This window comes from Podarcis bocagei, assembly GCF_964188305.1.
Source record: "Podarcis bocagei genome assembly, chromosome: 10".
NCBI classification, from domain to species: Eukaryota; Metazoa; Chordata; class Lepidosauria; order Squamata; family Lacertidae; genus Podarcis; species Podarcis bocagei.
Genome location: NC_138135.1, coordinates 48,009,883 through 48,037,801, shown reverse-complemented (window position 1 = coordinate 48,037,801; position 27,919 = coordinate 48,009,883). Strand labels below are relative to the sequence as shown.

The following is a 27,919-nucleotide window of genomic DNA, read 5'->3' as shown; positions in this document are numbered from 1 at the left end:
GCTCCGGCTCCCTCCTCCGCCGTAAGGCGCTTACCTCGTGGCAGATGTCGCCAGGCTCCCAGCCAGCTCGGATCCAGTCGGTGGGAGGCGAGCCGCGAGCCGCCAGACTCCGGGGAAGCCCCCTGTCCTCGGGAGTAGGGAAGCGCAGCGCAGCGCGCCCGGGTCTTTTTCCCGCCTTGCAAGGCCTGTTTGGCGCGCCGCGAGGGGAGCCTCCCTGCCTGCTCGCCGGCCCCAGGCGCCTCCCCCTGGGCTGGAGCCCGGCCAGGGCTAGTCCCGCAGCTGGGATCGAACGGGCGGCGGCGGGACGGAGCGGGTCTTGCGGGGCTTCCCCGCTTTGGACGCGAAGGAGCCAGAAGCAAAACCCAAACCCCTCGCCGATTCTGCTGCTTTTCCTCTTCCCGCCCCTCTCCTCCTCTGCCCGCCTTTCCGTTTGGTTCGCTCGCCGCCTCCCGCGATCCCGATGGCGAAGATCCGGGTGTCTTACGAGTACACCGAAGCCGAGGACAAGAGCATCCGGCTGGGCTTGTTCCTTATCGCCACGGGCATCGTGTCTCTCTTCATCCTGGGCTTCTGCTGGCTCAACCCGGCCCTGCAGGACCTGCAGGGCAAAGCGGCCAACTGCACGGTGGTGTCGGTGCAGCAGGTCGGCGAGCTCTTCGAGTGCACTTTCACGTGCGGCGCCGACTGCAAGGGCACCGCGCTCTACCCCTGCCTCCAGATCTACGTCAACAACTCCGAGTCCGACGCCCGGGCGCTGCTGCACCAGGACGAGCACGAGCTGCTCGCCAACCCCAAGGTAAGCCCGGCGGAGGCGCAGCCCCGGAACCCTCCTCGGCAAGCGCTCCTCGCCAGCGGGAGCGCCCTCTGGGCACGTGCAGAGGGCAACCCGCTGAAATCTTGGGACCCAGGGGGAAAGGTTGGGGAGGGGGGGGCGAACGGGAGTGATTTGAACAGGGGCGCGTTGGGGGTTTGAGAAAGGAAGCCCCGTTACTCGCCGGCCCGATCCGTCAGGGGATCCGCAGAAAGGTCCACAGGCGGGATTCGTGCCCTAGTCCTGGAGTTGGGCGAGTGTAAGCAGGCGCAGCCTGTTGCGCCTCCGTGCGTCCCCAGGTGTCTCCACTGGACTCTGCGGGCAACGATCGACTCTCGGAGCAAGAAAGAGGGTCAGGAGGCTCCGGGGATGTTCCGGGACTCGAGACAGCTGGCAACTCTTGAGGATTCGTCAGTGCTGGAGAAGCTTGCCAGGGATCTGTCCAACTGGCCGGGGACCCGAGTCCAGAGCGCAGCCCCGGAGCCCAGAACATCCTGTCCGTTCCATAGAATGCAGGACCTCCCTCCCATTGGGCCGCCCACGCTCTAGAAGTCGCCCGCTCCAGTAGGAAGCCGGAGCTCCGGTTCTTTTCAGAGTAGCCAGAGGCGCAGCGAGCGCAGCTTTGGAAAGTTTGCGCCGTTGCCCTTTTGCGCTGGTGGGGATGTCTTTCCTCACTGCGCCTCCTTCCCGCTTTCCTGATTGTGATCGCTGCAGGAACATGGAACATGTGGTATAACGGGGTTCCTGAGAGTGTGCAGAGCGCTGTTACTTACAGAGCTGTTCTGCCCTCTCATTACACCTCACGGGTAAGGAAGGTTGCCCAATACTGGCATGTTGTAGTGGTTAGAGTGCCTCAAATCCCTATTGTGTGGCAAAGCTCACCGGGTGACCTTGGGACATCCGTTCTTTCTTACCGCATAGCCTCCCTCACAGGGTTGTTGTTGTGGGGATAAATTTCAAGGGGAGGGTACATTCACCACCCTGGGCTCCTTAGGGTTTGAACCACAAGTGATGTTAAACGAGTGCATTGGCATTGCTTGTATCTTTTTAAAACTGTAAATAGCTGCAGAGGTGGAGTGTGTGTGTGATCGGACCTGGGACCCATGAGCATGCAGGTTTGAATCCTCCTTGCAGCACCATGGTCCTGATGCAAATTGTCCCCCCCACCTGAAGCTTCTATTTGCCACAGGAGGAATATTACTGTTGTTGTTTAGTCGTTTAGTCGTGCCCGACTCTTCATGACCCCATGGACCAGAGCACGCCAGGCACTCCTGTCTTCCACTGCCTCCCGCAGTTTGGTCAAACTCATGCTGGTAGCTTCGAGAACACTGTCCAGCCATCTCGTCCTCTGTCGTCCCCTTCTCCTTGTGCCCTCCATCTTTCCCAACATCAGGGTCTTTTCCAGGGAGTCTTCTCTTCTCATGAGGTGGCCAAAGTATTGGAGCCTCAGCTTCAGGATCTGTCCTTCCAGTGAGCACTCAGGGCTGATTTCCTTAAGAATGGAGAGGTTTGATCTTCTTGCAGTCCATGAGTCTCCTCCAACACCATAATTCAAAAGCATCAATTCTTTGGCGATCAGCCTTCTTTATGGTCCAGCTCTCACTTCCATACATCACTACTGGGAAAACCATAGCTTTAACTATACGGACCTTTGTTGGCAAGGTGATGTCTCTGCTTTTTAAGATTCTGTCTAGGTTTGTCATTGCTTTTCTCCCAAGAAGCAGGCGGAAGTAGGAATATTACTATTGCTCCTTAAAACCTTGTGAAGTAAGGTGTTGGTGTTCCTATTTCACAGATCGGAAAACTGAGCTGGGTGAAGTAAATTGCCCACTGTTCTCTTTGTATAGTGTGAATGTTCAAATTTCCCCCCATAAATCATTTCTGTTCTTGTTCTTTCACCTCTTCTTGGCAGTGGATGTGCCTGCTAAGGGTTTGGCGTTAAAGTAGGCCTGGATTTGGAGGGGAATCTGGGCAGAACCTGATTTAAAAGGAAAGGAGATTTCTAATTAATTTCAGGGAAGGAGCCAAAAATTGATTGATCGTTGCCTGAGGCACTGGAATCTATTAGAAGTAGTGGAGGCAACCGTGACAGGCTTGGGCCATGTCCACTGAGATGCAGATATCTCACTTAAACATATTTGTATCCCCCCCCCCGCGCCCCCAGTTGCAATAAAGGGATTAAGCTGCAAGCAGAAAGTCCCCAGTTCAGATTTCATCTCTGCCCCGAGCTCCCTAGGTAGCCATTGGGGAACCACTTCCCATCTGAAATATGAGAGGTGTTTATACAGATTTACCTTGCATGGTTTGGCGTGTAGATCACCTGCTTTACTCCCTCCCCCCCCCCAATTTTTTAATCACACACTACACAGAGGTAAGCCAAGGTTTGGCTCTTAGTGTGTCGTTTGAACCTGGGCTTGCAGTTAAACTCTCTCCTTGCTAACCACGAGCTCTAGCCAAGAACAAATCCTAACTGCAATCCCATGCCTGGATGACACGCTAAGCCAAACCTTGGCTTGGCTGGTGTGCTGCACTGAGTTAAAAGGCCCAGGGAGGAGCAAAATGGGTGTGATCTCCCCACGGGGAGTCCGCGCATTTGCACTGACCTATGGTTTGGCTTTGCTCTATGTGCAAACATGGGCAGCGTACACGAAGCACCTTGAGCACTTGAATATCCAAGTGTTGGGTGGTGCTACTATTGTAATTTTTTTGTTGTTGCACTTTTATCCACTTGCAGTTCAAGTAGGTAGGTTCACTTGGACTCTTTGAGTCACTGCATCCAGCTGCAAACTCCCAGCTGCTTGAACGTATACCCAAAAGGCAGCTGCAACCTGTAACAGTGGCCTGACAAAGTTTCCTGTATGAGGCATATGTTTCCAAATTTCCACCTCACATTTTCTGGGGGTACACTTAGTTGTTCTCATCAGGCCTGTAAACCCAGTGTGCAAGGTGGGGGGGGGGAATTAACATGAGTTTTATTTTTAAAAAAACACACAGCAATTTGGCTCTGTTTTGTAGGAGAGACGAAGAACATCCTGCAATTTATGTGCGCTAATGAAATCCAGATAATGCCTTGAGATTCTTACTTGCACCATCTTTTTCTTTAGTAGTGGCAATTTAAAAGTGTGACTGGTTTCTTTCTTTTCCTCGGGTGGCGAAAGCTCTCTGTCCATTATTCATTGCAAAAGTTGTAGATGGCAAATGAATTGCTCTTGCTTTTTTAAAAAAAAGTATGGTGGCTAAAGCAATAAAAAGGTGGGTGGCAGAATCATGGCTACTCCTGAGGCAACCTCTAAAATAAATGGATAGCTATCTCCTCCTGTATCCACCTCAAGCATCAGATTAAATGGGCTATTGGTTTTGAAGGTTCATGCTACAGTAAGCGCATTAGATGGGCAGTGAAGGTGTGTCCACTTTCCTAGTACCGGTACTTCTGCTCTTATAAGCTAACTGGCTATTCATCTTCACCTCTGATCTTCCTCTAAGAATTCTCAAAATGCAGGATCAGGTCCACCGGTAGGTCTTGGAAACATCCAAGGTAGTTGCTGTGATTTTTAAGAGCAGTGAAGCAGAGGCAGTCACTACTAGGAAAATAAGGACAAGATAGTGCTATCCTTTCATTCCATGCATACAGCCTGACCGGACTGACAGCTGAAACTTCCTATCAACCCTGGCATTGGGACAGTGTCCTCCACTGCACTTGGGGACAGCTGGCAAATTTAGGGTATGCAAGGCAGGGCATGCGGCATGCACAGCACCTGTACTACAACACCATGCTCACTGGTTCCTGCTCAAACAATAGCTATAATGTAGCAATGGTAGCACCAGTATGCATCAGCTGAGTGGGCAATCTGTGCACATGTGCAATGTCTGCTGGAAGTGCGTGACCTCCTTCCTTGGTCAGGGGCCTTTCCCAACAGTGTTATCTGTGATGTGTTGCGAGAAGGCGACTAGGCAAGATGGCCAGCCAACTGTTTTGTTCTGCTCCCCAGGAAGAGATCACTGAACAAGGCAGGTTGAGTTCTTTCAGCACCAAGGAGAGCTCCTAGTGAGCAACTTTCTCCATTGAAGGCTGGAGGTGAATTGAGACCTTCTGAGTGTCTGCTGCCAATTCCACCTCTTCTGTGCGCTGCCCTTTTTGTTGAAGAACTGCAGTTCTTGAAAGGCCAACCTTCTGACCCGAAGACTGATGCTTCTCCTTTGCTGCATGGGCTCTCACCTGGTGCACTTTCTGGGAGACAGTCAGTTCCTTGGGCCCAGAGAAGTGCCTACAAGGGTCCTGGCTCTGCTTCTACAGACTCTGGTGCTGTGGGATCTGGTTCGGCAGGTGCCTGTCTGCCAGCCTTGTGTTCAGAGCTAGGAACCTGGTCCAGCTCCTCAACTGGTGGCATTGTAGTTTCTGACTCAGTGGCTTGGTCACTGCTGGTCCCTAGGGTCATGACACCAACTAATGCCAGCAACAAGCAAACATTGCCACTGCCAAGTCACCAGCTTAGGAAGATAGAAAGGGCCAAGGAAGCTCAAGAGAAATGGCTCCAGGGGCAGGGGCATGCTACTTGTCCCAGTATCTGCTGCCTGAGGTAGCTACCTCACTCTGCTTAAAGATAGGACCTGATGTGATGTAAAATAAGAAACATATTGTTCCTTGTGGTAGTTGAGCTCTCTTGTTCTTTAGCTTTGACCTTGCTGCCTGCCTGCATCTACCATCATCCCCTCCCTTTCCTCTCCTCCTTCTTGCCCTCGTTTACTTACATCATTGCTGTGTTCCCTTGTGGCACAGACATATTTTAAGCAGGTTCAGAAAATGGAAAAACACCTATTGTGCTTAGGAACATCAGAAGCTGCTTCATTCCAAGTCAAACCATTGTTCCATCTGACTTACTGTCTATACTGATGAGAGCGACCTGCCAGCGTTGGAGAATGAGCAGGGAAAGGTGTGGTGTGAGAATCTAGTAGAAAGATGCTAGTCATCTTGTGACTAGTAGCTCATGGCTTTGTCTTATTGTTTGGGTAGCTCTGGAAGAGCCGCTTAGAATGGCTGTTCTCCTGCGACAACCATGTTGCACATGCATCCTCAAAGTGATACAAAGAAGATGCCCCATTATCATTTAAAAAGATGCTATGAAGTTTTGGGTGGGTTCTTTTGTCCCTTATATTTGGCTCAAATCTGAAAGTTCCTTATTTAAATGCTGGGAAGAGTGTATTGTGATTGATTGTGATGTCTTACAGCACCAAGCTGCTCATAAGCGTGATGTTCTGAATGAAAAGAAACTGCTGAGCAGAATCAAGTATGGATATAAATGGCTGTTAGGACTTTTGAGCATAAAAAGTCAAAAACTTTACAGTGGTACCTTGGGTTACATACGCTTCAGGTTACATATGCTTCAGGTTACAGACTCTGCTAACCCAGAAATAGTACCTCGGGTTAAGAACTTTGCTTCAGGATGGGAACAGAAATTGCACAGCAGCAGCGCAGTGGCAGACCCCATTAGCTAAAGTGGTGCTTCAGGTTAAGAACAGTTTCAGGTTAAGAACGGACCTCCGGAATGAATTAAGTTCTTAACCTGAGGTACCACTGTACAGTGCAGGGCAGAGGAGGAAAGAGAAAACCAGTTGTTCAGTGGTGCAGCAAAGCTTAGCTGTGGTTACAGGGCTGGACATACCATGAAGCGACATGAAGCTGGGCAGAAGTTTCTCGAGAGACTGCCAACTCACTTCCTTCCCCCAGTCGAGGTATCTGATTGGATACTTTGAGAAGCAGCTTGCTGGATTAGATGGATCTTTAGTTTGACCCAGCACAGCTATTCTTATGTTGCTTGCATGTCTCTTTAAAAAAAGTGAGCTCCACTTTTTAAGCAGGGTTACCATTCTGCCTTTTTAACTTCAGGTGCAAATGGGTCTAAGATCAGCAGCAAGTTGATAGACTGGGCCAAGCTGAGGGGTGCTGGCTGGCTGAGGGCTGGGGAGTTGCTGGACATTGCTCAGCATGTTCTCTTGCCAACACACACCTGAGGGGAAGCCTGGTGAACTGAAATGGACAAAGAGATGAGAAGAAAGGGGAGAAAATGAATTCAATAAATAAACTGCGGAAATAAGAGAGAGCCTGAAAAACAATGGTCATTAACTGGAACTGGAGGCATCTCCAAGTGGAACAGGAAGCACAATTGAGGCTTAGTTTCCTCAATATCTGTTGTTTGTATAGCTCCCACTTTGATGCTTCAGACTTTATGTTCAAGACTCATGAAACTGGGTAAAGGGGACCTGCAACTAGTTGAGCTTCTCATTGCCCATGAGTTAGTGTTTCTTGTATCGGGAGAGGGTGACTTCAGAGCTAGGGGATTCTGCTTGTAAAACTTTTGTCTACCTGTAAACTCTAGTTAACTACTCTGTGTCTAACTTTCCTCGCCTCACAGAGGCCTCCCATTTACCAGCAGGCTTTGAAGATGTATTTTTCTATTGGCAGAGCTCGGCCTCTCTTGTTTTTACAGCCTGGAACATTTCAGATCATCACACCTTAGAGGAGCATATGTAGGTTTTCAGCCCATGGGCCACAACATGCCAAGGACCACATGCCATTGGTTAAGTGAGGCCGGGGGCAGAAGTTGGTGGAGCAATGCATGTAAATGTTACCTTGCTGCAGTAGGGAGCTTCTACCCACACACTTACCTGCCCCTCTCTACCCTCTACCTAGGCAAGCAAAAGGCCTTATCAGAGTTCAGAGACACATTCCAGACCAGTGTTTGAAACTAGGCAGGCGCCAGGTGCATTTTGCTACTGGCACAGGTCCAATTGTGACCTCATGGAGATTTCTGGGTGACAGCTTGGTGACCGCAGTTTGAAGAACCTCTGACTTAGTCCATAGTTAATACCACTTCCATTTCCCCTATGTGGGTTTCTCCTTCTTGCATACTGGGACAAGTGAGTTGCTGTAAGAACAAGCTACAGTCAAGCAATGTGGTTGAGATAACAGAAGCAAACAGCTGCAGCGTTGGAACTGATCCCAAGGGCCATGTAGTCCAACCCTCTGGCTAATAGACAATATGTTGTGGCGACCGTAACCTAGGTTTAAGGTGCCATTTGGCACCTTGCTTATATATCTGAGTTTCTAACACTGTCAGATGGGTAAGAGCACTCAGAGTGCAAAGCTGGAACAGTGAGGGCTGGGGCAAGGGGCAAGGGGCCTGGGGCGGATTCTGATGACCAGATAGAGAGGCCTGGCAGGACATGTTCAGCCCCCAGGCCTGAAGTTCCCCACCATGTATGTATTTTCATCAGCCTGCCATGCTTCTGTAGAATTCTCATTCCATTGCTTGCTCGAGGATAGCTGATCTTCATTTTACATGTTGTTATTGTCTGGATTCTAGTAGAGCTGTTTTACTCCTCTGTTCGTTTCTCACTCTGTTCAGGTGCATTGTACCCTTCAAAGCCGTTGCCGCTGTGTTTTTGTTTTGTTTGTTGCTAATGAGGGTGGAGGTAGAGAATAAGAAGCATCTTTCTTGGTTAAGGGGGGAAAACAAAGAAGGCACAATGTGGATGCAACAGAGGTTGCGTCCTTTGGTTGCATGGCAACCAAATTTTGCTTCTTTCCCAACTGGATATGCAAGATGAAGAAGGCAAGTGGGAAACCAAAGGAGAGGGGGAAATGGAGCAGCAAGGCTGGAGGGGCAGAATTGGCAAGAGTGTAGGGTAGGGGAGGGTTCTGAGGTCAAACCACCTCCAACAATGGAAGTATAAAATAGCCATCAGAGTTGGTAGTCATTATCATCCATGAACAAGCTTTCCCCCCAATTTCCCCCCTTAAGTTCTCAGTTCATGGGCACTCACTTGCAAAAGCATTGAGTCTCTAACAACAATACAAGATTTGGGAAGCAAGTGACCCATAGATATCCCATCCAGTCCCCCCACCTCATTCTGCTTGGAATACAAAAAAACCAAACAAACATGGACAAGCTATTATTTTAATTAACTGAACATTACTAAAATGTCTATTTGTGCTACAGTGAGAATTAATGCCTTTAAACAAAATTAGAGGCACCATAATATTTACTTTGGAAATAGACACCATTTCTTGGTGGAAGGTGCCTTCTGAGCATTGCTATTAATTCAAATGTGCGTGCCTTTCTGGCTGCCTGCTGTTTAGAATGGATAAAGCACTAACTCTGATTGCTTTGTGAAGTATTAGGTTTTCAGGATGGCTTCTATGATAGCTCACGGTGATCCAGGAACAGAAAAGAAAGCAATTAAAGTAGTTTTTTTCCAATTTACTTGCTTTACTACAGGTGAAAGGAGTCAATGTTGCCTAATCCCACTCTAGTTGCAGGCAGAAGACACACCCACCCTTTTTAAAGGAGGCTCAAATCTGCACCACAATGTGCCCATCACCATCCATATTAGCCATGCCTACATCTGTGTATAAATCTCCTTTCCAGGATCAAGAAAAATGTACAACTGACGCTCGGGTTGCGAACGTGATCCGTGCGGGGTGCACGTTCGCAACCTGTGTCTGCGCATGCGCGGGTTGCGATTCGGTGCTTCTGTGCATGCGCAAAGCACAATTTAGTGCTTCTGCGCATGCGCAACCCGTTCCACATAACCCGTTCCGGTGCTTCCGGGTTTCGGCGTTCCATAACCCGAAAAAACGCAACCTGAAGTGGCTGTAACCCAAGGTACAACTGTATTCAGAATTTAAGGAGCAATTAAGTAAATACTGCCTTATAATTAACAACTTGCCTGGTAGCCATTGGTGATCAGGAATCCCATGCAGGTGAGTGAGCAAGGTGGAGGGAGCAAGATGGATCTTTCCACCCAGTCCACTTGGTTTCCAGGCTAGCCGTGTGGAAGGAAAGTCCTTTTCTTCATGACAAGCATGGAAACTGGACAGGTTGATGGAAGTGGAACAGATTGCTCTGTTTCTCCTCTGCAAGTCTACTTGCTAGAAGACTACTTGGTTTGCATTTCCATGCTGGCTGGCTGGCTGCAGCAGAGGGAGGCTTTGCCCCCCCCCCCCGCCCCAAGCTAGTAACTTTTGTGGGCTTATTTACAAGGCTGAGTAACTTGTTACCATTGATGGGATCCAGAAGGCTGCATGTGGCATTGCCCTCCTTTGCCCATGTCAACATCCTTCTTAACAATCCTTAAATTGTGGCATGCAGAACTCCAGGTGGGATATCAGAACAGAAAAGGTTTGTTTCCTCCATTGCCACTTGCCTTTTCCCTTCTCTGTTAGCCTCCAGTATCCCCACTCAGCACAAATGGGAAGCCTACAGGTTCCTGGTGGTTATTTACAAAATAAAAATAAATAAATACATTTGCTTACCTGTCTTCCTTTTTGTACATTGAACTTGAGCCACAACTCGCCAGGCTTTGTCTCAGAATCTGCTTTCGTTGCTAGGGCTAATGTACATACAGATAAAAGGTAAAGGACTCTTGGATAGTTGAGTCCAGTCAAAGGCGACTCTGGGGTTGCGGCGCTCATCTCACTTTCAGGCTGAGGGAGCCGGTGTTTGTCCACAGACAGCTTTCTGGGTCATGTGGCCACCATTGCTTCTGGCGCAATGGAACACCGTGACAGAAACCAAAGCGCACGGAAACACTGTTGACCTTCCTGCCGCAGCAGTACCTATTTATCTACTTGCACTGGCGTGCTTTCAAACTGCTATGTTGGTAGGAACTGGGGCAGAGCAACGGGAGCTCACTCCGTCACAGGGATTTGAACCGCCGACCTTCTGATCGGCAAGCCCAAGAGGCTCAGTGGTTTAGACCACAGCACCACCCACATCCCGCCATAGTGTACATATATCGGTCCTTATATAGAGAGTGTTTCCTTCACTACCGGTCCCAATGCACCTGAGGTTGTGGATATGGCCTTTGAGGTCTGAGTATATCTGCAGGGTTGTTTTTTTTAGAAACAAGTGCTACCTAAAACAGCTTCAAAAAGGATTCAGTACAGAATAGGGCTAACCTATGAGGACACAAGAGACCCTTCTCATCGACTGCTTATTTATGTTGTGCTCTGGGGGACTCGTTGGGAGTATAAAGCCAAATTTGTGAGTGCACGACTTTGAACATCTTCCCCAGACCTGAATGGCAATTTTATTAGTGTGCTGTCTTTCAGGCTCTTCCGGTCTGTTCTATGGCCACAGTAGCTTTTAATTAACTCACAGGGGTGTTGTGAGGGTTACTTATTGTTTGTACCAAAATTCCTGAGTTACTGTTTGGTGCTTAATCATCAAGCAACAAAATGTTAGGCTAAAGGAAGAAATTGAGAATAACTATGCAACCAAGATTAAAACTTTACTGAAGTTATTTATGTGTGTGTCTATTAGCTATGAGAGGCAAGAGGAATTTGGGGTGGAGTTGCGGGGAGAGGGAGAGAGAAGCAGGAGTTCAAAGAAGGAACACAGTAAAATATTGTATAATTGAGGGATATAAAAGGTGGTTGATTACCTGGAAAGTGAAAGCTAGGGACCTTCTTGTCATCCTGGTTTATGAACCCATTTCAACTTTGTTTGTCCCTGGACACAGCTGCATGCTTTTCTGCCGGAGATATTCCAATTTTCCCAATTTCTTTTCCATTCCATTTCGTTTTTTAACTGTCTCACGCCTTTCTATATTATTTTACCCAAGGCAGTTTATAACCCATAGAAATGTCAAAATATACAACCCCCAAATACATTGCCATTCTAAAACAATTCAGAATACGACCGAAAAGGAACAATTAAGGAAATTCAAGGATTTGTTTTGCTTATAATATTACAAAATGATTGTCAACAAAATATCAGTGAATGATAAATAAAACAAAATCACCGCAAAGATTACAATAAATGGTAAATTAAATTAAAAGCAGCCGTGACAATATCATCAGAAATATAACATACACAGACTGGCCTTGTCTGTTTTGTTAGCTGAGTGAGGCATTGGGAAGCTCCAAGACATTCAGTATTAGTTGTAAAAAATATATATATCAAAAAAATTGACTGACCTCTAGAGAGGACCTGTCTCTGTTGTGTTTTGTGTGCTGTTCTTTAGCTCGTTCCAAATCTAATGAAAGGAGTACTGGGCAGGGTTGCCTTTCTCAGTAAATCAAGACGACTCTTGATCTCAGTGTCGTGGGTTCAAGCCCTACGTTGAGCAAAAGATTCCTGCCTTGCAGGTGGTTGGACTAGATGACCCTCGTGGTCCCTCCCAACTCTTCAATTCTGTGATTCTGACATCTTTCATTGCTGTTGTTACTTTAATAATAATAATAATAATAATAATAATAATAATTTATTATTTATACCCCGCCCATCTGGCTGGGTTTCCCCAGCCACTCTGGGCGGCTTCCAAAAGAATATTAAAATACTGTGATACATCAAACATTAAAAGCTTCCCTAAACAGGGCTGCCTTCAGATGTCTTCTAAAAGTCTGGTAGTTGTTGTTCTCTTTGACATCTGGTGGGAGGGCGTTCCACAGGGAGGGCGCCACTACCGAGAAGGCCCTCTGCCTGGTTCCCTGTAACTTGGCTTCTCGCAGTGAGGGAACCGCCAGAAGGCCCTCGGTGCTGGACCTCAGTGTCCGGGTAGAACGATGCGGGTGGAGACGCTCCTTCAGGTATACTGGGCCGAGGCCGTTTAGGGCTTTAAAGGTCAGCACCAACACTTTGAATTGTGCTCGGAAACGTACTGGGGGCCAATGTAGGTCTTTCAAGACCGGTGTTATATGGTCTCGGCGGCCGTTCCCAGTCACCAGTCTGGCTGCTGCGTTCTGGATTAGTTGTAGTTTCCGGGTCACCTTCAAAGGTAGCCCCACGTAGAGCGCATTGCAGTAGTCCAAGCGGGAGATAACCAGAGCATGCACCACTCTGGCGAGGCAGTCCGCAGGCAGATAGGGCCTCAGCCTGCGTACCAGATGGAGCTGGTACACAGCTGCCCTGGACACGGATTTAACCTGTGCCTCCATGGACAGCTGTGAGTCCAAAATGACTCCCAGGCTGCGCACCTGGTCCTTCAGGGGCACAGTTACCCCATTCAGGACCAGGGAATCCTGCACACCTGCCCGCCTCCTGTCCCCCAGAAACAGTACTTCTGTCTTGTCAGGATTCAATCTCAATCTCAATTTTAGTGCAGCTGTCCTATGATTACACACTCACTTCTATACTTAGGGCTGCTCTGGCATTTCCAGCTTATGAAAACATTGCAGGGTATTAGGGGTTTAAGTCCCTAGCTGCATAGAACAGTTCAAGTATTTTTGTTTTTTTAACAGTACTGAAACCCTTGTGAACCACTGTCCTTTTGATGATCTGTAGAGTTTCATTCTTTTATGCTGCAGGTGTTTAAGCACCTTGAGATAACCTAATTTTTATCTGCTTAGCAATCCCACTTTGATGTTGCACATCAAAACGAAGGAATGCAAAGGTTCCGAATTATACTAATAAGGACATATGTCAGTGTTAAAAGTTGTAAGAGACAGCCTAAGGGCAGAGGAATCCACTGTCTCTTTAAGAACATTGTTCATAGTTAAGTAAGAAATAATATAAAAGGCACCCAGTCACAATTGGGGCCCACGATTCCCATTTAACATGAGCCCCCTTGGGTTAAGGCCCAGATATAGTGCAGGTGTGGTGAAACTTTGGCCCTCCAGATGTTGCTGGCCAATGGCTATGGTTGCTAGGGTTGATGGCAGTTGTTAGTTCAGCGACATCAGAAAGGCCAGGTCTTCCCATACCAGTGTCAGTAGTTGTGTGAGTTGAGCCTGAAATGTACAGAATAGTATCAAAGAGGCTCAGAAATGGACTGCAATAATTTTGTGTGTTGCTACATGAAGGGTGGTTGTGAATAGCCAAGAGTGAGTATGTCGTATGTATGAACTTGAAAATATCTTTTTAGCATGGACTACTGGGTGTTTCTAATACGCTTGCAGAAATGTTCGCCCTTTTGGTTTGTGTGTTTTTAATTAATTAGATGAGACTAAGTACATAATAGATGGTATATTTGTTTAGGTAAGTAAATTCTTCGGGCATAATTTTAACTAAACAAACACTGGAAGAATTGCATAGAGGAGATACATTTTGATTATTTTACGGATCCCTAAAAAACACACCCAGCCATATCCAAAAGTCCTCATACGTTGCATAATCAATCTCTTTTGAACTGGGTAGTAACATATGTGGGGTGGTAAGTCAACAGGGACGTTAAAAAAACTTTTTAGTGGGATAACAATAGTGAGTTCCTACGGGTATTTTTCAAAACTTTAAAAGCATAAAAGGTATCAGGATGAATCCATGTAAATCATGCATTTCCTGAACAAGAGTGTATACCAGCTAGTGGCTGCAAGAATCAAACCATATTGATTTGCAACTAAAAAAGACCAATCTTTGGTCGGTTCAGCCCCCTACTCCACACCTTTTGTATGAGGGTTGAGGTGATTTGGTAAACACTATTTCTTTGGATTTCAAAAAAAGCTTTTGACATAATTGTGGCGTTTGCCCTCCAAGGTGTGTGACATCATACTGGGTTCATAAGGAAAGGGTTAACTAATTGTAAAATTACTAACCAATAGGAACCCAAGGGGAGGAGTTAGAGTTAGAGTTGTTAAGAAGTCAGTCTGGTGTTAGAGAAGAGAGATGGAGAGGATAAGTCTGTGGGTTGGGCTAGTCTGATGTGAGAGAGTGAGAGAATCTGTTAAGAGGAGTCAGTCAAACAGTTGAGATAATCAGTCAGAAGGTATTAGGAAGGTATAGGCCGGTAAAGAAACTAAAGTTAAGAAACTGACAAGAATATTATCTGAGAAACCATAAACTTGTTAATACTTATAAAATAAACTTGTTTATTTGGTTCAATTTTAACAACTGTCTGGACTTCAGTGTGTACCTGAGAGTAACAGGTTGGTGGCAGCGGGGAAGCGAGCACAGTGGTGGCACAGGGATCAATAGACCGTTAAACGTCCGGGGACCCTGTGGTGATCGCCACAAAAGTGTCTTGCCAAGTCCCTCACCAATGACTTCTGAGGTCATGCTCACCCCAGATAATGTAGTGCCAGTTCCAGGATGGCTTACAAAAGTGAACAATCAGGATAAGGTGCGCACTTTTGTTTTGCAATGATGTGATTCTGCTCAATCAGTGCTTCTGCTGTATATTCAATATGCCAATTTTGGGCCAGCTTGAGTAGATCTCTCCATTAAAACAAAAATCCAAATCCTGTTGATGTCTTCCAGGGAATTGTTGCAGAACTTGTATCCTCTAACGTCTACAATTACTAATTACACATAATCAACACAGTCAAAGTAAAAAATTTTTTTTCTTCTTCCAGTAGCACCTTAAAGACCAACTAAGTTAGTTCTTGGTATGAGCTTTCGTGTGCATGCACACTTCTTCAGATACACACGAAAGCTCATACCAAGAACTAACTTAGTTGGTCTTTAAGGTGCTACTGGAAGAAAAAAAAAATTTTTTTTTACTTTGACTATGGCAGACCAACACGGCTACCTATCTACTACTATAATCAACACACCTTGGCTAGTTTGAGGGTCAGGGCAAAGTGGCTAAGAAAGTTCTGGCTAAGGCAGTTAAGGATTCTCGTAAGAATTCATCAGAGGAACCCATGGAAAAATTAATGAAATATAGATTAGAATACAAGATTTGCCTATCCTGGCTGACTTAGGTAAAGGTAAAGGGACCCCTGAACATTAGGTCCAGTCGTGGCCGACTCTGGGGTTGCGGTGCTCATCTCGCTTTATTGGCCGAGGGAGCCGGCGTACAGCTTCCGGGTCATGTGGCCATCATGACTAAGCCGCTTCTGGCGAACCAGAGCAGCGCACAGAAAAGCTGTTTACCTTCCCGCCAGGGTGGTACCTATTTATCTACTTGCACTTGACATGCTTTCGAACTGCTAGGTTGGCAGGAGCAGGGACCAAGCAACGGGAGCTCATCCCGTCGCGGGGATTTGAACTGCCGACCTTCTGATCGGCAAGTCCTAGGCTCTGTGGTTTAACCCACTAAAAACAACATGGGGCAAATGCCCTCTGAATGGAAAATGGGTATCACTTTCCCGATATATATGGAAGGTGATCATTCCTATCAGCTAGCTAGATTGTTAGGCATACATGCACATTATTTGATCATTCACCACTTTATTTGCCATTGTTTGACCCTTGAGGACTTGCAGGCTCCATTGAAAAGTGTTTCCTTTGAGGTTGACACTGGGATTGGGTGACACGAAAGCTCAATCCGTGCTCTTAGATCTGTGGCAACACATTTGCACACGGAAGTCAAGTGATGAACATGCGTCTGTGAATTAGCATCGTGTTTCCCTAGACATTCCACTGATGATGTATTCTATGTCATGCAACCAGATGCATTGTAATTATTGAAAGAAAAAAACTATAGTACAATGAATAAATTAATTGTTGGTGTATCCCCCCCCCCCATGTTAAAAGATGACTCTTCTGCCCCCCTCCTGTTTTACTTCTCAGTAGGGTTATCTGCCATCTGCTAAACCAATAGCTTAGGGGAGGAGCAGAATGTGTACTTTAGTCTCAGGAGTACTTCCTACACAACAAAACCAAATTAGCTGCCATTTGAAATCTTCCCCAAACACTTCTTGGAGCTGTAAAAATATTTTTTTCCAGTTTCTATAGTATCACAGTCTTATTTAGATTCATAATACCCAGTAAGTCTATTCCTGCACTAGCAAGTGCCACAAATCTGAAGGAACAAAACTCTCTCCCCCAAGAGTGTGACTGCTGGATCCATAACAGTTGTCATCTTGGAGGAAATCAGAATACCTTGATGCAGCCCTCAACTTGTTTTGGTTCTTAAAGGATTAGGCCAGGTAAGGTGGAGTAAAGCCTAAAATATAACTGTATCTATCTATATTTATAACTATATATATTCTGTTGGCTTAAAACAGCCTCAGCCCATCTGCTTTGTGGATCTTGTTTTGAAGATAAATTAATTAAATTACATCATTGTGGCCTTCTTCTGGTTCCTTAAGTAGCAGTCTATATTTTTAATCCATGCCGAAGACTGACAGCTTAAGAGACTTGGGACAAGAGTAACTGTGTTTGAACCTTATGCCTTTCTTGCCACTGATTTCATTAACAAAGACCCAGTTCTGGATCTGTCTGTCTGTCTGTCTCTGGCAAGCTGCAGGTTGCTTGTTAGAGCCCAGGGGTGAGGGAAGGATGTGGGCGAGGGACGAGGGCCATAGATCATCATCATCAGAGCTTGTGATCTGCATGAAGGAGGTTGCAAGTTCAATTGCCACCACCTGCAGCTAATAAGTATATGTGGTTTCTAGCTGGGAAAGGCATCTGTCTGAGGCCATGGAATGTCAAACTAGACATGGTAGGCTAGATGGATTTGGTCTAAGGGTCTTCAGGTGAACTTGAGTGCCTGCGGTGGGAATCTGTGCCCATGTTGATGAATATTCATTCCTTTGAAACACTTTGTTGGTACTATATGTATAAAGATGGAGAGTACCAACCACTAGGCCTGGAGAACAAGTGGAGTTCTAACCAGCTGCCTGCTTGGAAAAGAGTATGACATTGAGATTGGTTTATAATGTTTGTGCTCAGAAACTTCAGTCTCACTCTCCCTGGGATCCACCTCTACGTGGACAGATCTCTGAATTCTGTTTTTGAAGTGTAGCCTGTGCTACCCATAATTCACTTAGTTATTATTTCTGGTGCTCTGGAAGAGGCAGCAGCAGCCGCCAAGATATCCTTAATATTTATGGTTAGCAATGAACTAAACACCATCCTCGTGATAAACCGAGCTGGGTGGGAGCTTTAATCTCCTTGCACTTCATTGCACCTTAATCTTCTTTGCTTGTCTCTGAATCGAGTAATACCTCCATGCCTGTTGTGTGCCAGTGGCTAACTTCATCACATTGCTCACTAAATTATAACACTGCATAAGGATTTTGTACACGCATATATCTGTATTTTCTTTTATTTCCAGTTTCAAAGTCATAGATTTTGATTAGAGATAAAACAGCAAGTAATCCTCTGTTTTTTAAACGTGCAGAATGACAGATTTATTCTGTTATGCATGCATTCCTTTTATGTAACTTGTCTAAAATTAGAGGTTAGACCCACCCACTTTGAGTTAGACCATTGAGCATTCAGTAACAATTGTTAAACAGCAACAGTATTCAGTTAAACCTCCTGCTTGTCTTTTTGCCCAGTCCTGAAACATATGCTTTCGTTTTAATTATAAAAAACTATTGAGGCATGTCCAAAGAGAATGGAAGTCTTTACTTGTTACAAGGGAAAATGATGCCATCTTAATGCCATTTATTTCAACAGTGTTCGTATATCCCTCCCTGCAAAAGAGAAAACCAGAAGAACACTGAAAATGTAAAGCTCTGGCAGGTTTACTGGGAAGATGAAGTTGGCTCTCAGCCTTTCACGTGCTACTTTAATCAACACCTCAGGTGAGTATCTTGGCTCATTTGCTGTCAGGGTCCAGGTGTGGATCTAGACGCATCAAAGAAACGTTTCCCTTAAATGCGTTGCAAACTTTGTATGAGAAATCGGGTGAGCGAAAATGAAACTCCACAACGCCATCTGGTGTCACAAGTGTTAGAATGCATAAACAACGCGTATAAAGCATTTTTTCTTTGCCCATGAGAGCGGAGTCCCAGCAGGGCTCTGGCGAGTTTGGGGCGGAGGCAGTGGGGCGGGAGGTTGAGGAGAGGGGTTGGGTGCCACATGCAAGGCAAAAGCCAAGGCGAAGGGAATCAGGGTCTGAACAGCTCAGGACCTGTCGGAAGCGGGGGAAGAGGAAGAATGCATATGCACTGTTTATGCATTCAGGTGAGGGACAGGCTGGTCAAATACCCTAGAACAGGAGGGGCTTGAAGACGGAAGCACAGCAGCAACTTCTATGCAGCAGAATTCTCAGGTTGTGCGCATGAACCCGTCAGACGAGGGTACATAAGCCTGGGGAGGGGAAGGCATGGTCCCAATGTTGCTTCATCTGCTCCACCAGGCAAGGCACAAACCTGGAAAAGTTAATGCCAGCTACGTAGACTCCAGAAGTCTGCGTATCCGGTGCACCTGAGGAGCTGCTGCAAATGTGTGTGCTCCCCCCACCCTGCAAAAATTTGACTATCAGCCATTTGCTTTCTTCGGCTGGGTTGCGCAAGACACCTGCTAGTTCATATACATCTCAACAGTGCTCGGGTCTGACTGGAAAAGAAATTCCAGGATTCAAGCTAAGATATAACTGTACAGTGGTACCTCGGGTTACAGATGCTTCAGGTTACAGACGCTTCAGGTTACAGACTCCACTAACCCGGAAATAGTACTTCAGGTTAAGAACTTTACCTCAGGCGCGGCAGCAGTGGAAGGCCCCATTAGCTAAAGTGGTGCTTCAGGTTAAGAACAGTTTCAGGTTAAGAATGGACCTCCAGAACGAATTAAGTTCTTAACCTGAGGTACCACCTGTATAGCAAATTTGACACCCTGTTTGGGCATTCAGTTTACTTGTGCGTAAGGAACAGGAGCATGTCGTTTTCACCCAGGGTGAATCTACATGCAGGGGGGGGAAACCCTGTTATTTATAACCAAAGTCCGAAATTTAATCGTTATAACAAAAGTTTTTTTTAAAAAACCTATGTAAAAATGCTCTAGAAAGGTTTTGTGGTCTCTGGTGCCATGCTTGTCTCTGGTGTTGCATGTTTACAATGCATTCATTCAAATTGCTGGTTTGTTTGTTTTTTTACTAATGTAGCTGAGTTCCCCGTTTACAGACTGAGGCCAGAGATCTGATGTGGCAGCTTCTGCTCATGGAGTTCTTCTGGCAGTTTAGAAAACCCTGAAAAAATCAGGTTCTTCATGAGGCGAGAGGTGGCTCCCCACTTCCAACCTCTCATACTCAAGGAGGGCTGTAAATGGTGCGAAATGTGCTGTGCTGAAGGGGGTGGGGCTTAGCAACAAGTCTCTGCTGCCTTTTGCGTACTCTCTTACACAGGAGTAAACTGAATGCCCAAGTAGGGCCACAGTCTTGCTGGTCACTAATTAATAAACGTTTGAAGTTAGAATTACTATTTTTATTATTTTGTAGTTGTAGCAGTATTTATTTATTTATTTATTCATTCATTCATTCATTCATTCCCCGCCCATAGTCTATTAAACATTAAAAGCTTCCCTAAACAGGGCTGCCTTCAGATGGCTTTTAAAAGTCTGGTAGTTGTTTTTTCTCTTTGACATCTGGTGGGAGGGCATTCCACAGGGCGGATGCCACCACTGAGAAGGCCCTCTGCCTGGTTCCCCGTAACTTGGCTTCTCGCAGTGAGGGAACCACCAGAAGGCCCTCAGCAGTGGACCTCAATGTCCGGGCAGAATGATGGGGGTGGAGACGCTCCTTCAGGTATACTGGATAGTACAGGCCCTACTATTCAGTTAAAAATTTACAAGATGGCTTCCAGTATTTCATTTTATTTTTAATTCTTTATTTAAGGTAGTTATAGAACACTTAATTCCAATAGTTTCTAAGCAGCGAACATAAAAATTACAGAAAGTGTACGCGAATGAAATCAGTGGAAATCAACAGTAAAAGCAGAAATCTTCCTTAAAATGCCTGCTGAAAAAGAAAGATCTTTGACAGGCACTTGAGGTTCAACAGGAAGGGGGACCCATCTAATCATAGCCTGGAGGGAGCTCATGGAATCCATTGCTTCTGGTGGATATAATAATAATAATAATAATAATAATAATAATAATAATAATAGTCATTCCAAGAAGGCTTCCTATAGTCTTTCCTGTCCAGCACAATCCAACAACTGGCATGGATGCGCAATGTCAGTCCAGGACCTAAGGATGCATGCAACTCCTGATTGTTGCCTACAAAGCATTCCCAGGAAATCGTTTTTTTAGGGATTGTTATCTAATGTGGCACCGGTTGAGTTCTGCTGGTGCAATGGGACTTCTTCTCCTCTCATGTGCCCCCTAGACTCTGTTCCGGAGGGTTCCCCCAACCCCCCAGAGGTGATTTTGAGAGCATGTGAGGGGACTGGAGGCCCAGGAGAGGAAGAAGAAGCACCCGGGTGTGCACAGAAGTCTGTTGCACCAGAGGAGATGCAGTGTTGGATACGGTCCAAACACTATCCTGAGTAAAACGGGTTCTATATATGTAGACTGCAATAAGAAAAGGGAATCTTATGCATGCTGGGGTTAAAAAAAACCCTCTTGTTTCATTTTGACCCCAAAGAAACTGAGATTGTGATGTTCTGCAATTGGTGCTTTAATTTGCTTGGGATTTTTTGTCCGTTGGATCTTCTCCCAGTTGGATCCCTCCTATGGGATATAAAGAGATAAATATTATAAATTCTATTTTGTGTGGGAGAAGGGCTTTTTGTCCATTTGAACTGCAGCCCATTTTCTGTAGGCTGAAGTTGGATTTGATGGGCTGGCTTTGCAGCCATTTGTCCCATCACTAAAAGCCAGCCTACATGCAGTTTTCCTGTCCTATGTTCCTTTGCAACATTACATGGTGACCTTGAGGGCTGCTCTTTGTTAATATTGGAGCTGTCTTCCTCTCCTTCTGTTTCTAACCTGGCATTCCCTAGTTAGGAAGCAAGTTAGGTAACAGTCCAATGAAGCTGAAGTGAGACAGAGGGTTAAAGCTGGTCTCTTTTATATCTCATGAACAGTGCCTTGAATTGGCCTGGAAAACCAGTGCAGACACTGAAGAACAGCAGTAACTAGCGTGATTGAATTGAATTTCTTTGGCAGCTGAAGCCTCCAAACCTTCATCAAGCAGCCCCATGCCCACTTCATTACAGTAGTCTGTTGCCACAATTACATAAATAAAAAGGAGCTGCATCTTGAGCATGACTTGAAAAGTTGGGAGTCAGTTTATCAGCAGTTGGTGGAAAGTTATTCTGCTTAGTAACTACAACAGCAACAGAAGCCTGTAAACCAGAACTTAATTGGGAAGGCTAAACACCCATTGTTGTTGTTGTTGTTGTTGTTGTTGTTGTTGTTGTTGTTGTTGTTGTTTAGTCGTTCAGTTGTGTCTAACTCTTCAGTTGTGTCTAACTCCATGGACCAGAGCACGCCAGGCACTCCTGTCTTCCACTGCTTCCCGCAGTTTGGTCAGACTCATGTTAGTAGCTTCAAGAACCATCTCGTCCTCTGTTGTCCCCTTCTCCTTGTGCCCTCAATCTTTCCCAACATCAGGGTCTTTTCCAGGGAGCCTTCTCTTCTCATGAGGTGGCCAAAGTACTGGAGCCTCAGCTTCAGGATCTGTCCTTCCAGTGAGCACTCAGGGCTGATTTCCTTCAGAATGGAGAGGTTTGATCTTCTTGCAGTCCTTCATGGATCACTGCCTTGCCGTGGCAAAGGGGCTTGAATAACTCAGAGAAGCTATGAGCTATGCCGTGCAGGGCCACCCAAGATGAACAGGTCATAGTGGAGAGTTTTGACTAAACGTGATCCACCTGGAGCAGGAACTGGGAAGCCACTACAGTATCCCTGCCAAGAAAACTCCATGGACAAAACACCCTTGAAAACCATCATTCCTAGGTCAGAAGAACTGCTGGACACCATGATTTCTGCCTTTGTAATTTAGCTTCAGTTTCATTCTGTTTCCATTTCAGTACCCAGTACAGCACACTGCTTCTTTGGCAGTGTTTATCAGTCCACTTCCCCAAGAGGGTGGCAAAAAAGGACCATCAAGAGCCCTTTCAGATGTTGCTCATCTCTAAAGACCAGGAGCAGAGAGGGGAACAATGTTGAAAGAGAATGCCAACAATAAGCAGCACCTGTTAGGTTGTGCTGACTCACTGCACCAGCCTTAATTACTTTCACCATCAGCAAAGCTGTAATTGATTGCATGGCACTCCAGGTTTGTTTTCTCTCGAAATGTTTGTATTTTATTTTAATGAACTTAAATTTTATTGGTAAACGCGTTGGCAAAGCTTGGGCGTTTTAGCATTTTGCCTCCAGCCATGTTTCCCTTTAGTGATCATGCTGGAGCTTGTAAAAAGAAGGGAGAAAGAAGTTCATCACTAAAAATGCATTAGCAGCAGTCCAGTGGACACCCCTACAAAGCCATTCAGTGTAACTGATGTCCTTTCTTGCTAGAGACAGAAACGCGGGTTTGGAAGGTTCGACTTGGAGGCAGGGCCAGGCTAGGCATGCAGTTTAACAGATGGAAAACAACATTGCAAAGATTGATGGGGGAAAGCCTAGTTTATTTCTTGTGTTTTCTATTTTATTGAGAGCTGAGGACTCTCAGCCTAGGGGCCAAATTATTATTATTATTATTATTTTATTTATTTATTTATACATACCCCACCCATCTGGCTGGATTTCCCCAGCCACTCTGGGTGGCTTCCAACAAAAGATTAAAAATACATTAAAACGTCAGTCATTAAAAACTTCCCTAAACAGGGCTGCCTTCAGATGTCTTCTAAATGTCAGATAGTTGTTTATTTCCTTGACATCTGATGGGAGGCCATTCCACAGGGCGGGCGCCACTACCGACAAGGCCCTCTGCCTGATTCCCTGTAACCTCACTTCTCGCAGTGAGGGAACCGCCAGAAGGCCCTTGGAGCTGGACCTCAACGATGGGGGTGGAGATGCTCCTTCAGGTATACTCGGCCGAGGCTGTTTAGGGCTTTAAAGGTCAGCACCAACATTTTGAATTATGCTCAGAAATGTACTGGGAGCCAATGTAGGTATTTCAAGACCGGTGTTATGTGATCTTGGCGGCCCCTCCTAGTCACCAGTCTAGTCACCAGTTAAATATCTGTTAAACCAGATATTTAAACCAGATATTATTTTTATCCTAACATCCTGTATGCGCAAAACCCGTGTTAGATGTCCCAGCTTGTACTCTCAGCTTTACCATCATTGATAATGTCAGATTGCACAGCAAAATACAATTTTTGGACCACTGTCAAAAGCCGCAGGTGCACAAGCTTTAAGAGATGATGCCTCCTGGAGCAGTACGGCAACTGTGTGGGCTGGCTTAAGACCACAAGAATTAATGCGCTGGATCAAACCCAAGAGCTGCCCAGGCCACATCCACACCATACATTTAAAGCACTGTGACACTACTTTATGCAATCATGGCTTCTCCTAAAGAATTGTGGGAGCTGTAGTTTATTAAGGGTGCTGAGAGTTGCTAGGAGACCCCTATTCCTGGGGCTTTTTTTCAGCTGGAACTCACCGGATCTCAGTTCTGGCAGGTGGGCGCCATTGCCATTCTAAGAGAAAAAGGAAGGTGTTCATGGTGAGTTCCGGCACCTCTTTCTCTAGAAAAATAGCACTGCCTGTTCCCCTCGCAGAATTACAATTCTCAGAGTGGCCTAATAGTCATGAACTCTGAAGCCTTGTAGCTCTGTGAGAACAGGGACCTCTCAGGCCCCTTAATAAACTTCAGCTCCCTTAATTCTTTGGGAGAAGCTGTGATTATTCAAAGCTGGTATCATAGCACTTTAAAAGTATGGTGTGAATGCGGCCGCTGTACAGCCACCTGTTCCTAACTGTTGTGGACCATATACCTACGGGAAGCCCATAAGCAAGACATGAGGAAAGAGTGCTGTCCTCAGCAACTCCTCAGCAGTGGGTGTTAGAGGCTAACAGCGTCTGAGGCTGAAGGTAGTTCACACACAGACATCATGCCTAGTAGCCATTAGTAGACTTAACCACCACAAATTCATCTAATCCTCTTGAAATGCCACCTGAATTGTTGACCGTAGCTACATCTTGGAGGAAATGTCATCGCTTTAACCATGGGCTGTGTGAATAAGTACTTCACTTTGTCCGGAATATTCCAACAGTCAGCCTTCTTGGCTGACCCTTCCTTCTAGTGTTACAAGAGATGGAGGAGTCTCTCCACGCCACACATGGCTCTCTGATCCCACACTCACCTTTTTTCCCTAAACCCAAACAGCCCAAATTGCTGTAACTTTGCTGTGTTACTGCAATTGGCTGGGAACCGGTGTGGGTCTCACTGTACTCCCTACTAAGCATCTCGTTGAAGAGTGAGATTCTGTTTGCTCAAGGAAAGTTGTTTGCCAGGTGTTGACTTTGCCTCTCTCCCCACCACCACCACTTTTTAATACTGCAAGCAATTAGCATGGCAGTTTGGGGGCTGTGCATATATCCTCACCTATTGTGCTGAAATAAGTTCATTGTTTATTTCCCATTGTGACTTGGCAGCTGTACCCTTTATCCTGTGCCAGGAGAAAGTGCTATACACAAATATTTGATTAGGGTTCAGTAAATGAAAGTATGTAATAGACCGATGACTATCTGAGGATCACTAGTTTGCACCCTGGGGGTCATCCATCTTGGAATAATTACTTGCTGGCGGAGGACTTACTGTTACGAGACTGTTCTGCTTTAGAGCATCTGTTAGGCTTTGCTTTGTCCTCGTAGTTTGATCTCTCTTCTTTGGAGTGGCAACCAAATCCAGATTGAAACCGGGACCCCATGCTGAAAAGATCATGCTGTGCAAGACAATCTGTCTTTGAATGCATTTCATTTATGTAACAGAATTAAGGAAGTGAGTGGAGTCTTACAGGGGTGGGGCAGGCTAAAGAAGAGGGCCAGTGAGCTGCAATCAAGAGAGATCTGCAAAGCTGCATGAGGATGTTGATGACTCGGAAAGGCACTCTGGCCCAGAATTCTAGGAGTGCAAGACTGCCCATGAAGTTCCTCTCAGAGAAGTTTCCCCGTTCACAGGAAACAGACCCATTGCCTGAATTGTCCAGGTGTTCATGGAACTGTTGCTTTCAGGGAAGTGAATGGATAAACGTTTACAGGTGCGGGTGCTTCACATGCACATCAGAGCACCCACACTCCCAAGAAATTATGTGCTAATGTTGTTGTTGTTGTTTAGTCGTTTAGTCGTGTCCGACTCTTCGTGACCTCATGGACCAGAGCGCGTCAGGCACTCCTGTCTTCCCCTGTCTCCCGCAGTTTGGTCAAATTCATGCTGGTAGCTTCGAGAACACTATCTTACATTCCAGGTTCCTATGCAATATTTTTCTTTACATCATTGGACTTTCCTTTCGCTTCCAGGCATATCCGCAACTGAGCGTCCTTTCGGCTTTGGCTCAGCCGCTTCATCAGCTCTGAATCTACTTGTACTTGTCCTCCGCTCTTCCTCAGTAGCATGTTGGACGCATTCTGACCTGAGGGGCTCATCTTCCAGCGTCATAACTTTTATATGCCTGTTGTCTTTGTCCATGGAGTTTTCTTGGCAGGGATACTGGAGTGGCTTGCCGGTTCCTGCTCCAGGTGGATCACGTTTGGTCAAAACTCTCCACTATGACCTGTTCATCTTGGGTGGCCCTGCACGGCATAGTTCATAGCTTCTCTGAGTTATTCAAGCCCCTTTGCCACAGCAAGGCAGTGATCCATGAAGGGGATGTGCTAATGTAGATATCTGCAAATGTAGTATATGTCATACAAACCGATTGGTGATGCGGTTTAAATATTACCCCAGGGGAGCTCCAACTCACCTGCTTCATTGCATTTATGGGAAAGAGACAAAATACACAGTGTTTGGGGGGATTGGCAGTGCCCCTGGAAGGCTAGTGGGCTCAGTCTGCTGGAGGCTTGCAAAACGTTCTGTCTGGAAGCGCCCTAAGTGTTCACAGGAACACAAGTCAGATTCCGTTGTTGTGTTCTTTTCCAAAGCACTTTTTACAACCTAGGGATACAAATCAATAAGGTGTCCTACCCTAGGGAAACCCATTAACCATCACTATTGGCTGGGCACGAGGAGCTGGCCTCACTGTGGGTTTGTGTTGCCACCTTTGGTTCACGCAGCAAGCTGGTTGCTGGTCTTTTTTCAATCCCCCAGTTGTTTGAGGCGGATGCTTAGACACATAAATCAACTCAGATGGCATAATTCAAGATTTGAGATAATAACTGTTGTCCATGTATCCTGTATCTCACAGTTTTTTCCACTTGCATAGTTAACTATTATTGGCTTAATTTAAAGGAAAGATGTTTGGATATATTTTTGAAAATTAAAATATTTTTGTATATCCCAACACCTATGCACTTATTGAAAATGTTACGCAGTCTGAAGTTGTTGTGTAATGTTTCTCTGAGTCATTTTCAAATGTGGAAAACTCTAGAATTTCTCTTTCCAGTTAATATTTGCCATGCACCATGGTGGTAATTTGTAGAACTTCTTGTAGTTCCTCTTCTTTTTATTGTTTGACTTTATTTACAGGGTGGAATCCCACTAATCGGATGGTCCTGCAGGTTGAAGCACTGGAGATAATGTTTACCAATTTCCACTGCAGGCCTCACCCATTTAAAAATCTACTCTGGGTGTCTTGGTTTTTCTGCCCTGCTTTCCTCGCTTCCTTCCCCCTGTAATTCTGCCTTTCCTATTGCAGACCGGACGACGTACTGTTACGACGCACACACGACGAGTCGGTTCTTTTGCACTGCTTCCTTTGGCCGGTGGTGACGTTCTTGGTTGGGGTCCTCATTGTGGTCCTCACCATATGTGCAAAGAGCTTGGCTGTCAAAGCAGAAGCGATAAAGAAAAGGAAGCACTCCTAAGTGGTTCACTTTCCTTGGACGAAAGCGGAGGGGATTTTGTAGGAGGAGTGTCAGCAGTGCCAAATGCAATTGACAGGCACTCCTGTGGCGCTTCCCAGCGATGCCCGTTCCCAGTGTATTGCCAGCTGTTGGTCTTGCTGATGCCTGAAGATTACTCTTAGGTTGACCACGCTGCGAATTGTTAGCTAGCTGCTTCTGCCACTAAAGAAAGCAAAATGTGTCTATTCCAAAAAAAAAAAAAAAAGATCCTAAGCTGCACCAAACTGGCTGTACTGCATTTTATGAAATCTGAACGATGGCTCTTCACTCCAGGTCTTTTGATGGACTGAAGGACAGTTTCTTGGGGGGAGGACCCCCCCCCCAAGTGTGGTTGACTTCATCTTAGCAAAATGATCTTTCTTACCATTATTATTTAGTATTGAATATTTATTATTTCCTTTCTCATAGACTGTATTTCTGAAATATTAAAAAGTGGTTGGTTTTTATTAGTCTGCGTTTTTATTTTTTGAGTGGGTTTACCTTCCAAATCAAAGACAAAAAAAGTGTCACAATGACCTAATTGTCCTCATTTTGGAATTAGAATTTT

At 45.8% G+C, this 27,919-nt stretch overlaps 1 protein-coding gene across 1 annotated transcript; it reads left to right on the top strand.

The window, feature by feature from the left end:
- Positions 1–2: 2 nt before the first annotated feature.
- Positions 3–27,818, top strand: KCNMB4 (potassium calcium-activated channel subfamily M regulatory beta subunit 4). The gene is made up of 3 exons (XM_081211983.1): positions 3–796; positions 18,097–18,224; positions 27,165–27,818. Exons 1-3 carry the CDS (start codon positions 461–463, stop codon positions 27,331–27,333), a joined length of 633 nt encoding a protein of 210 aa, XP_081068109.1. The 5' UTR covers positions 3–460; the 3' UTR covers positions 27,334–27,818.
- Positions 27,819–27,919: the final 101 nt, after the last annotated feature.

Coding starts and splice junctions, on each gene's coding strand:
- KCNMB4 (XM_081211983.1), top strand. CDS start 461: ATGGCGAAGATCCGGGTGTCTTACGAGTACACCGAAGCCGAGGACAAG. Junction 797..18,096: donor AGCTGCTCGCCAACCCCAAG/GTAAGCCCGGCG, acceptor TTATTTCAACAG/TGTTCGTATATCCCTCCCTG. Junction 18,225..27,164: donor TACTTTAATCAACACCTCAG/GTGAGTATCTTG, acceptor TTCCTATTGCAG/ACCGGACGACGTACTGTTAC.